The sequence below is a fragment of the Dromiciops gliroides genome, chromosome 3, assembly GCF_019393635.1.
Source record: "Dromiciops gliroides isolate mDroGli1 chromosome 3, mDroGli1.pri, whole genome shotgun sequence".
Classification (NCBI taxonomy): domain Eukaryota; kingdom Metazoa; phylum Chordata; class Mammalia; order Microbiotheria; family Microbiotheriidae; genus Dromiciops; species Dromiciops gliroides.
In genome coordinates, this window is record NC_057863.1 from 388,678,786 (window position 1) to 388,691,288 (window position 12,503).

The 12,503-nt window shown below is 37.0% G+C and overlaps 1 protein-coding gene across 1 annotated transcript in view; it reads left to right on the forward strand.

Moving 5' to 3' along the window:
* The window catches only part of PTPN4 (protein tyrosine phosphatase non-receptor type 4), a 225,434-nt gene that overhangs the window by 193,349 nt on the left and 19,582 nt on the right, over positions 1-12,503 (forward strand). Inside the window, 5 exon segments of the mRNA XM_043998589.1 lie at positions 2,473-2,533; positions 2,535-2,632; positions 5,387-5,471; positions 5,553-5,609; positions 11,206-11,362. Of these exon segments, the coding sequence (XP_043854524.1) occupies positions 2,473-2,533; positions 2,535-2,632; positions 5,387-5,471; positions 5,553-5,609; positions 11,206-11,362 (458 nt within the window).

Genomic DNA, 12,503 nt, shown 5'->3' on the forward strand with positions numbered 1-12,503 from the left:
AATTAGGTTACTGAGATCAGTAGTTATATTCAGTTTATGATATAATAGAACACAAGATTTAAGGACAAAAGATAGTTTTGAGGCCTGACCCAACTGCTTAGGGTCCGTCCACTTAATTTTTGGAAAAGTTACTTAACTAATCTGAGTCTGTTTTCTTTATCTTAAAATTAGATTCAACATTTAATTTCTACTACCTACCTCAATATTTTGGGGAATAAAACCCATTTTAAGGAATGAGGTTCTATTCAAATGTTAGCTTTTTATTTTGTTTAATAAATGTGCTTTGCTATTTCGGACCCTGAGATAACTATCTCCCTTTCTTCATATTCAAATTCTTTTTTTCCCCACGTTTTCTCATGCCCATCTTGAATCTTTGATCCCTCAAATATGCTCCTGCCTATACTTTCTTGTTAGTTTCTCTTCTCTGTATATCTTGATCTTTCAACCTAAATATTCCTTGCCAAATCTTCTGCCTGTGCTCCTTATTTAGATTCACACTGTGAAACCCCTGGATCTACCTACTCGTCTCTAAATCTTGTTTCTGTCTTCTAGTTTGGTCTTATATTCTAGACCCTGACCAGAATTCTTGATTATTCTCTTTCTCCCCTTTTTGCAAAATAGCTCACCCCAAATACCAAGAATTAAAGCAGAGCAGAAAGTAGTTTAGAAGGGCAATCAGACAAGCTGAGAAATTACTATACTGTTAAATTAGTGTACACATTTTAAAAACTATATAAATAAAAGTCCACATTTCATATGTTCCTTTGTGTATTTAAATTTTTTCATTTTTGTCAATTCATAATTTAAAAGATTTTTATTTTAAAAACTGAAGGAGGGCAGCTAAGTGGCGCAGGGATAGAGCACCGGCCCTGGAGACAGGAGTACCTGAGTTCAAATCCAGCCTCAGACACTTACAACTTACTAGCTGTGTGACCCTGGGCAAGTCACTTAACCCCAATTGCCTCACTAAAAAAAAAAAAAAAACTGAAGGAAAAAATAAAGACAAATCATTGGAAAGGAAAATAAGAAAACAGCCTCAGTATTTTTTCAGGAATACTCATAAATTAAATGTTCTAACTTTCCTCAAGATTTTCTCTTCCCTTAAAATGCATTTTATGCAGATTTACCTTGTATGTAAAACTAATTATGTAGAAGTCTGAACTTAGTCAACAAAGGAACTGATGAGATCTATATTATCTAAAGGGAAAAGTTAAAGGATTTCATTTTAGACAGTGATGAATTATTATATTGAAGTTGTGGCATTTAAATTTATATGATGGGGGGCAGCTAGGTGGTACAGTGGATATAGCACGCAGCCCTGGAGACAGGAGTACCTGAGTTCAAATCCAGCCTCAGACACTTAACACTTACTAGCTGTGTGACCCTGGGCAAGTCACTTAACCCCAATTGCCTCACTAAAAAACAAAAAAAAACAAAAAAACTGAAGGAAAAATAAAGACAAAGTCATTGGAAAGGAAAAAAAGAAAAACAGCCTCAGTATTTTTTCAGGAATACTCATAAATTAATTTCTACTTTCCTCAAGATTTTCTCTTCCCTTAAAATGCATTTATGCAGATTTACCTGTATGTAAACTAATATGTAGAAGTCTGAACTTAGTTCAACAGAGGAACTGATGAGATCTATATTATCTAAAGGGAAAAGTTAAAGGATTTTCATTTAGACAGTGATGAATATTATATTGAAGCTTGTGGCATTAAATTTATATGATGGGGGGCAGCTAGGTGGTACATTGGATAGAGCACCAGCCTGGATGCAGGAGTACCTGAGTTCAAATCCCGGCCTCAGACATTTGACACTTACTGGCTGTGTGACCCTGGGCAAGTCACTTAACCTCATTGCCCTGGAAAAACAAACAAACAAACAAGAAAACAAAAATAACTTTCTATGATGTTGCCTTATTTCTGTCCCAAGTTTTAGGGAACATTGCTGGGGTTTAAAATATATTTGTTATTTAGAAATTAGAGGCCACTGCACCAGTTTGGGGAATTAAGCATTTATTAAAGTATATTAAATATTAGTAAAGAGAGAAAACACAGACTCTGAAAGATCAGAGACCCTTCTTCCAGGGTTTTTAACCTGTCTCAGGTAGGAGGTGGGTCATTCACCTTGATCCAAGCTAATTGGCCAGTAACATTCAAGTCCACTCATTGACATGACTTGAGGGTGGTCTTAGTTAGTTAACTTCCTTTAGTTAGTTAGGAAAGTTGATCTACATTTCCTTTGAAATTCTTGCCTGGCACAGAGCTCCTGTGTGTGTATGTGTATGTGTGGGGGGTGTCTCTGAGTCCCCAAAACACCCTGTTATTAATAATTTTCTCACAAAGTCATCTCTATCAAACAGTGTAAATATTTAGATTGTTTGGCCCTCTTTTTTATCATCAGCTTCTAATAAAACTATTTTCAGGGAATTGTCTTCTCTCCTCATTCCATACCCCCACCCCCATATTCTAGATCTCAAGAGACTTCTGAAGATGGGCAGCCTCCTGCATTACCACCCAAACAATCTAAGAAGAAACAGTTGGAACCAGATTCATTTCTCACATTCCCAACAAGACTTGGACAACCATATTAATGAAGCATTTGATGTTCCTGCTTCACCTGAAAATTCTACAGTCAGTTATTGCTTGACATGTATTAATTTTATATTTATTACTGTGTTATTTTTATGCACTTACAAATGTGTGGCATATCTATTAATGGATCTGATTATAGTACATTTTCCCACCATTTACGGCCTAGCCAATTTGGAAATTCCTACTTACAAGTCCTGTTCCTCCTATGGATTTGAAGGTCTTTGAGGTCAGGGACTGTGGTGTTTTGATACTAATATGTAGACTGTTCCCAGCGCATTGCAGCCACATTATACATACATCGGTCAACAAACATTAAGTACTTTATATGTGCCAGGTACTGGGATGAGAACTGAGAATACAAAAAAGGCAAAAAACGTGATCCCAGTCCTCAAGGAACTGAAAAATCTAATAGGCAAGACAACATACAAATAACTGTTTACATATATAAAACATACAGTGAAATGGAAGGTAATCTCAGAGAAGATGAACTAGCAGTAGAGAGACTGAGCAAGGCATTTGGCCCGTCTGATTTGAGCTGAGTCTTGAATGGAGCAGAAAAGTCAGGACACAGGTGGATGTAAGCTTCATGATTTCAAAATAAAGCTATACTGTTTGGAAATGAACATAACAAAATTTCAATTAAGATGCTTTAGTAAAATTACAATTTTAAGCAATGAATTAAAATTTACCAGTAGTCTCAGGACTGTTCAACATCCAGTATGTAAATTGTTTAAATGTCTAAAAATTCTTAATCACTATACTTTTGGGACAGTGCTTTTTATCTTAGCGCCTTCAGTGGTTGTTAACCGTAAGAAGTTTTAAGGAGTTGCATTTTGTCAGATTCCTTAGGCATTTTTGTCTCTTGTTAGATATATTTTTGTCTCTTGTCTCTGATAGATCAAGGAGGGAAGCATTTCCTGATTTTAAAGTTTCATTCTAATACTGGGGATCAAGAAGATGGAAAGACAAGAAGGTGGAAATGGACAAGCATGATCATGGGGCCAAGAATTGGAAAAATCAACAGACATGAGAGGAAGGGTCAAAGATAGCATTTCAGGCAATTCAGTAAAACTTAAGCCCCTACTGTGTACAAGGAACCATATTAGGTGCTGAAAATAAGAAGGAAAAAAAGGAAACAGTTCCTGTTTTTCCTAGCTTATAGTCTTTGTTTTTTTGTGTGTGTGAGGCAGTTGGGGTTAAGTGACTTGCCCAGGGTCACACAGCTAGTAAGTGTTAAGCATCTGAGGCCGAGATTTGAACTCAGGTACTCCTGACTCCAGGGCTGGTGCTCTATCCACTGCACCATCTAGCTACCCTGAACATTTTTGAGTATGGCAGTGCATGTGTTTTAGGAAAATTCCTTTGGCAGCTATGTGGAGAATGAATTGAGGAAAAGGAGAGACTGTAAGCATGGAGACTAGATGAAAGTCATAGTCCTTGGGAGAGGTGATGGGAGCCTGATGTAAGAAGGTAGTTGAGTGTAGGAAAGAGAACCAAGGGGAAAGATGGTGATATCAAATCAGCAAGGTTTGACACTTGGGTATAGGACATGAGGAAGAGAAGAGTCATGGATGACTATGAAGTTGCAAAGCTGAATGACTCAGAAATATGGTGAGGTCTTTAAGCAGAATGGAAAAGGAAATGACCAGCCACTCCATTAACTTTGCCAAGAAGACCCAAATGAAGTCATGAAGAGTCAGACACGAGTTGAAATGATTGAACACCAACACCTTTAGCAGAAACATTTAAGTCTAGAGGAGGTATGGTTTATCAAAGAGAAAATTTGTCCATTATAGACTTCTGCTATATTTAAGATATGCATCTTACTACATATGATACATCCATTGGAGAACTTAGAGTTAAATATGTAGATTTAGTAGTCATTTGTATATTTGAATTTGTGGGGACTTGAGAGATGATATAAAGAGAAAAAATAGGAGAGGTCTGCTTGGGTTAGAGCCTTCGGAGACATCCATGCTGACTAAGTGGGATAGTAATGATGATCCAGCATAGGAACCTCACAAAGAAATGCTGAAATAGGTAAAAGGAAAATCAAGAGAGTATTATTTCAGAAGCCAAGGAGGTGGGGCAGCTAGATGGCGCAGTGGATAAAGCACTGGCCCTAGATTCAGGAGTACCGGAGTTCAAATCCAGCCTCAGACACTTGACACTTACTAGCTGTGTGACCCTGGGCAAGTCACTTAACCCCCAATGCCCTGCAAAAAATTAAACAATTTTTAAAAATAAATTTAAAAAAAAGAAGAAGAAGCCAAGGAGGAGCAGTGCCTAGTACAGTGCCTGGCACCTGTTAGGCTCTTAATAAATACTTGTTGTTTAGCAGGATACAGTGGCATACACTGTGATCCTATCAAGGGAGGAAACCAGCTTGCTGGTTGATCACTTGACCTCAGAAATTCTAAGCTACAGTGAGCTATGCCTATTGAGTGGATGTGTGCACTCATTTCAGAGCCTTTTGGGAGCAGGGGCCACCAGGTTGCCTAAGTAGGGGTGAACCAGCCCAGGTTGGAAATGGAGTAAGTCAAAGCTCCCATGCTGAGCAGTGGGAGGGCTAGTCATGGTCCATGACTAGCCCTTTCCACCCTGGGTAAAATAGGGAGTTTGTCTTTTAAAAAGAATTCCCCTCTCCCCAAAAAAGAAAGAAAACAAATCCTTGTTGACTAATTAATTGAATGATAGAAACTCTGGGTCAAAAGAATATGGGCAATTAGTCACTTGTAAACTGAAAGGAAATGACATGCTTTTTCTTTTCTTTCTTTTTTTTTTTTTATTAGCCCAATGGGTGGTATTCCTCAGGATAATCTTGTTCTAATCAAAATGAAACCTGATGAGAATGGAAGGTTTGGATTCAATGTAAAGGTAATTGAAATGACTGATTTTTTATGTTAAGAAATTTTTCTTTGTCATGAATTTGACACTAACTTTACTTTACTTTCTAAGGGTGGATATGATCAGAAGATGCCTGTGATAGTTTCTCGTGTAGCTCCAGGAACACCAGTAAGTTTTCTAAATTTCTCAGTTTCTTGGGGGTTGTTTAAAGGAAAATTCTTTATCTGGTTATCGATATGTGTTTTTTTTTAGGTAACAGGAAATTAACCATTTTTCCCATGAAAATCATCAATTTAAAATGCAGATGTTAACCGAATCTGTTACTGAACACAATCTTCAATTCTCCTTTGGATTATTTTAAATCCATGTGAATTTTGTCTCAATTGTCTGGCCACATCTTTAGCAAAGTGGGCTTTTTATTGTTATAACCTTTGAAGTACCAAAAGGTAAGTCGACGGATAAGTTTAGTAAAAGCAAATTAAATTTTTCGTGTAAAATAATTTCTTAGCATTTCATTTGTCACTTAGATGGTTTTACCTTTTTTTTTATCACTTAATGGAAGTGAAAATAAATTGCAGGGGCAGCTAGGTGGTACAATGGTGGTACACTGGCCCTAGATTCAGGAGGACCTGAGTTCAAATCTGGCCTCAAACACTTGACACTTACTAGCTGTGTGAACCCTGGGCAAGTCACTTAACCCTCATTGCCCTCAAACCCCCCCCCCCAAAAAAAAAAAAAAACTGGAATATTTTTTGCCTTAAACTTAACTCTTGTTTATCTGAAGACAGATTTTCCTCATTACAATTATATCTCAAAGGTCTTCTTTTCAATTCTATTTACATGTCACCTATACTCCTTTTTTTCTAGTTTCTGGATAAAGGCATGGCCTTCTTGCAAGGCCAGTCCTTTTCATGTAGATTCCATCTCTTCCACGCAGATTGCCTCTCATTCTAATCTACAATCTCTCCTTAATCATTTGTTCCTATCCTACTGCCCAAAACACACTCAAGTGTTGTCTTTTCTTTAAAAAGAGAACTCTCATAGAACCTGATATTTCTATGTTTCTCAGCCAAACTTTGAAAAAATCTATATCAGTGACTCTGCTTCCTCTCTACTGTCCCCATAATCACTGCAGTCTGTCTCTAGATGTCATCATTCATCTGAAACTACTTTCTACAAACATTATCAGATTTCTTTTTTGCTTTTTTTTTTTTTCAGGGCAAATGAGGTTTAAGTGACTTGCCCAGGGTCACACAGGTACTTAAGTGTCAAGTGTCTGAGACCAGGTTTGACTCAGTCCTCCTGAATCAGGGCCCATGCGTTAGCATCGCGCCACCTAGCTTCCCCCTTAATATTCTTTTAACTGGCAATTCTAACAGCTTTTTTTTTTTTAATTTGTTTTTTTATAAAATATACGTAGCAGAAGATCAGGAAAAAGCTTGTATATGAAATTAAGTGCTAGTTCATTTTGTATCACTTTAAAAAAAGTAGAATACATTCCACACATTGCTGTAAACCATCCTGATTATGATTCCTTCTTTTTGATTCTCTTCTGTGCATTTTTTTTTAAGATGGATTCAGTGGGGCTAGAGGGGCCACAGGTTATCAGAGGTTCAGAGAAAAAAAATAAAATTTACAAGAATAATATAAAAAAATGTTGAGAGGATGTTAGATTTACTGTTTTGCTAGTTTAATGTAATCTTCTCAGTCTTCTTTGGCAGCATTTGATACTGTTGATCACTCTCTTAGGTTTCATGACACTGTTCTCCCTGCTTTCCCTTGTACCCTCTCTGAACACCTCTTGTCTCTGTTGATGATGCTAGATCATCAGTGTGTATCGTTCTCACTCACTGTGGGCCAAGATCGTGTTGGGCCTCTCCTTTCTTTTCGTCACATATTCTTACCTGGTGAGCTTCTTCAACTCTCATCTTTATGCGATTTCTCTCAGATCTACATATCCAGCCCCTAATCTTTAATCCTAACATCAGCCCATATCACCAACTGCCTTTTGGGACATTTAGAACTGGATGTCTCAAAAACCAACATATCCAACAGCAGAACTTGCTATCTTTTCCCCCAAAATCCACCCCATCCCAAATTCCCTATCATCATTATTTATTTATTTGTTTTGGGAGGGCAATGAGGGTTAAGTGACTTGCCCAGGGTCACACAGCTAGTAAGTGTCAAGTGTCTGAGGCCAGAATCCAGGGCCGGTGCTCTAATCCACTGCGCCACCTAGCTGCCCCCTACTTCCCTATAATTATTGAGGACACCACCATTTCCCAGTCATCAAGATTGCAGGCTCAATGTCATCCTTGACTTGTCACTCTCCTGTACCCCAGATAACAAATCATTTGCCAAATTTTGTTATTTCTATTACTTATGCAGCTAGGTATCACAGTGGATAGAGTGCCCCACCTGGAGGTCAGGGAGTTCTGAGTTCAGATATGACTTCAACATTTGGTTTGCTGTATGGCCCTGGGCAAATCACTCAGCTTCTGTTGGACTCAGTTGTCTCGTGTATAAATTGGGGTAGTAATAGTACCTATCACCAGGGGTTGTAGTGAGAATTATATGAGATGATCTTTGTAAAGCATTTAGTACTATTGCCTGGCACATAAGTAAACAGTGTAAATGTCAGCTTTTAAAATTATTGTCCTTATTGTTATTTACAGTAGATCTCACAAAAAACCCTTCTCTCCATTCACACAATGAACCACTTCAGTTTCAGTCCTCCCACCTCTCACCCAAGGACTATTGCAGTTTTCCTTTTTCCTGCCTCAAGTTTCTTCCCACAACTCTAAGACTCCAGTGGTCAACTCCCTTTACTTCTATAGATATGAACTCTTCTATCTGGCATGGAAAGCTCTTCAAAAGCTGATCCCTTCTTACCCTTTCTAGGTTTCTTATGCATAACTTATGTACTTCATTATTTTCTTCTTCTAGAAACAAGGTCTTTCTTTATTCCTTCCCAATAAACTTTTTAAATTAAAAGATTAATGTAAGGGGGCAGCTAGGTGGCACAGTGGATAGAGCACTGGCCCTGGAGTCAGAGGACCTGAGTTCAAATGCAGCCTCAGACACTTAACACTTACTAGCTGTGTGACCCTGGGCAGGTCACTTACCCCAATTGCCTCACCAAAAAAAAAAAAAAAAAGAATAAAAGATTAATGTAGGAAAGAGAGTGTAACCAAGAGGCAGCCTGATAGAGAGGAGCTCACTTGCTTAGGATCCTTCAGTGTAAGGATCACAGGAGGAAATTTAGTGTGCATGGCAAGGTATAGAAATGGAACTACTTCTCAGATGAGTACTTCTATATCAGATCTTCACTGTGGCATGGCTTTGATTATTTCGTTTTGAAATATTGTGACTCTCTAAAACATATGTATATATTCCATTTAAAGTAGAAAAGCGATTTATAAGCCAAATACAAATTATATTTGGGGATTATCTGTGCTACTAGTCCTTTGCCTTAATGTAAATAACTAAGATCTAATTGTATTCAGTTACTCTATGCTTTTAATCATTCCTGTGTTTTCATCTCATTATTTCTTGAATGTCTTCTCTGTGCCTAGCACCTATCCCTAGGTTTTATGATTAACACAGAGGAATGTATAATACAGTTTCCTACTTAGGAGGAGTTTATGGATATAATTACATGAAGCAGACTAGGAATACAAAACAGCATATAATATAGCACCAAATTTAATGTAATTAAGTGCTCCTAAGATGTATGACATAGAAAATAAGTACTTGGACATATTAGAGAATAGTGTAGCTATTTGTAGCTCTACCTGTTTGGTTGTAAAATCTAAAAAATAGGACTAAATGGTAAACCTTTATTTTGGATTCTATGATTGTGAAGCAGATGTTCTCTAAGAAAATCATTAGATATGAAGTAAGCTTATTTTTAACCTATTAAACTACAAAAAATCATCTCTTTTTTTATACAAAATATAACCCCAATCTGTAAAATGTTGACTGTCCAAACAAAAATGAAATCATTTATTCACTCATGGTTCTCTGTTATTTCTTAAGTTGAATAATTACTGCCAGTGTCTTCAGATTAGGAATGATATTTTGGCAGTTGATTACTAGAGAAATGACCTAGTTTTGAGTATTTTTTATTCTAACCTATATTTTGTACTAGATAAATGTTGTGCAGAAGTGAACACAATAATCCACAATATTAGTGCAAGGCTGAACAGAAACACTGTCTTTTTTAAACCACATAACACTTTTGGGGGGGGGGGTAACAAAGAATATTTACTTCAAATGTATATTAAGAATAAACATAAAAATAATTTCTCCCAGTACCATCGAAAGCATACTTTTCCCTGCACCATGTCTGTGTCTAGAGGACTTAGAACTTAAGCTCAGTTCTGTATAACCTAGATCCCACCAAGTTCCAGTTCAAAAATTTGGTTTGGGATCCTGATGGTCACCTCAAAAGTTCTTTTACATCTTAGGGGTCAGCACTATTCTGGCTACAAAACCCAAGCTGGCTTCCAACTCCTGACTTCCTGTGGCTCTCTCTTCCAACCCCCAAAATGGCCCAAGTCTGAGACTCCGCTCCCTTCACCTAGAATGGAAAACAGCAACAACAAAAGGCTGAGGAGAGCTATATGTCCTCAAAAAGGGAAGAACGCCCGATTCCCTTACCTACATGATCTGACTCAAACTCATGAATAAAAGTCACTGAGCCCCGCCCCCAGGATGCAAATAAAGCCAAAACACATACCTTTTAGATGAGAGGTCAGGAATTTTTTTTAGAACTCTTTAAAGATAATATATCAAAAATGTTCTTTTGTAGAATGTAGTCTTCTATATCAATTGATAGGTTATTCCAAACATCAGTATAGGAAAGATTTTTTTTTAATTTTTAAAGTTTCCAGATTGACATCCTGAGTTTTCAGTTTATTGTTCTCTCCTATATGGTTTTATTGAAATGTTTTAGATCTAAGTGAGTTTATTTTTCAGTGGCAGCATGCTGGATGAAGGAAAGACCTAGGAAAAGACATGTTAATTATGAAAGATATCCTTTCATTGGCAGAGAGAAAATCTTCACTTGACATACCTGATTAGTTTTTGTTTGTTTGTTTTTTGTTTTTTGGGTTTTTTTTGTTGGGTTAAGTGATTTGCCCAGGGTCACACAGAGCTAGTAAGTGTTAAGTGTCTGAGGCTGGATTTGAACTCGGGTACTCCTGAATCCAAGGCCGGTGCTCTATCCACTGTGCCACCTAGCTGCCCCACCTGATTAGTTTTTGATCATACTTTTATGAGTCCAGTCCTCTAATCTGGTGGCCAAGACGAATAGACTTGGACTGTGAGAAGTCATCACATATCCCCCTAAAGTATTATCGCTTTTCAAATTACATGGAAGGTATATGTATCCCTTCACCTTTTCCTGAATAGAGACAAAATCACCTAAATTTTAACAAAGACATATAAACAGAATTGTATCAGATGACTGACATATACAAGCAGTTTCTGGTCAGTAATTCTATGCATAATCTATACAGGGATCACAAAATCTCAGAAGGAACATTTAAGTCCCTGCCATGACTAGAAAATGAATATCCTCTAACAGTCAAGAGAAAATTAAGTTCACCTGAATACAAGATGCCTTTAAATTATTAGCTTATAGTTAGAATTTGGATTTCTGACTAATGTTCTCCTGATATGTTGCCATCAAAAATAGAATGTAATTATTTGATCTAAGGAAAAATTGAGAATCTGAAACCTTATTTGCATCATGTTTTAGGCTGACCTCTGTGTCCCTCGATTGAATGAAGGGGATCAAGTTGTACTAATTAATGGCAGGGACATCGCAGAACATACCCATGATCAAGTTGTCATGTTTATTAAAGCTAGCTGTGAGAGACACTCAGGGGAACTTGTGCTCCTAGTTCGACCCAATGGTGAGTGATCTTTTTCTTTTTTTCCCCTATATATATATATATATTATGCTGGAACTTCATCTTCCTCTTAGCTCTGTATATTTTACTGAACCTTAATCCAAACTCTGGAAAATTCTTTGACAAGATATTATTGTTATGGGGATTTTTTTAAATGTCATATAGGATTTTTAACAGATTTCTAATTGCATCTTATTGTTTAACCTTCTAAACATGCAGGTTAATCAAGATAATCAGCATTATAAAAAGTTTCAGAAAGAATCAGTGTTAAAAGGTGTTACTAAAATAGAATACTTGATTTTAAAATCCAGGTTTTTTTGTTTTTGCAAAATTAGATAGGAATGAGCCATCTTATTCCTACATGTAAATAGAGAGGTAGCATGGCATAATGAATTGAAGGAGCCTTGCAGACCCTCGTTTAAGTACTGCCTCTCACATAACCCTGAAGTCACCTCTTAGTGCCCCAGGCATCTCTCAAAGGCTATAAGTTGCAAATAAGTTATCTGTTTTTATTAGTGGAGAAAATTTATGAGAATTCCTTTAAGCCATTGAAGTCATAGATCCAGATTTCCCTTTGCCCCAATGAACCATTGTCAGTGCTGCTTCATAATGGCATGTAAAATGAAAGATTCTCTTCACTTGCCATCTTATCCCAACTCTGCTGTTTGTCTTCTCCTTCAGAGTGTCATCTGACCAGTGACTCCTAGATCAGGTCAGGAGGTACCATAGAGCCTGATACAGTACCTATAGTCTCTTGCTGCCCTGCCTCAGTCACCCAGATTATTATTTGAAATGATCCTTTCATTCATTTGAATTCTTTGGGACTAGAACCTACCATTTCTTTCCTTTGAATTTCATTTTTGTTGATAGCTTTTATTTTTATATCACCTTCATCTCCAATATCCTTCCCCTTCCTCTGCTCAGTGATTGATTCTTTAAATAAAAAAAAGAAACTAAGAAATCAATTTAGCAAACCCAATAAACTTCTTAGTTATATCTGACAATATTTACCACATTACAAACTTTTAGTTCCCCTTCTATGCATATAAAGAAAGGAGGTGAATTTTCTCAGATCTTCTCTTGGACTAAACTTAATACACGCCATTTCTGAAGTGTGGTCCACAGTGGAGTAAGTTGGTTAGGA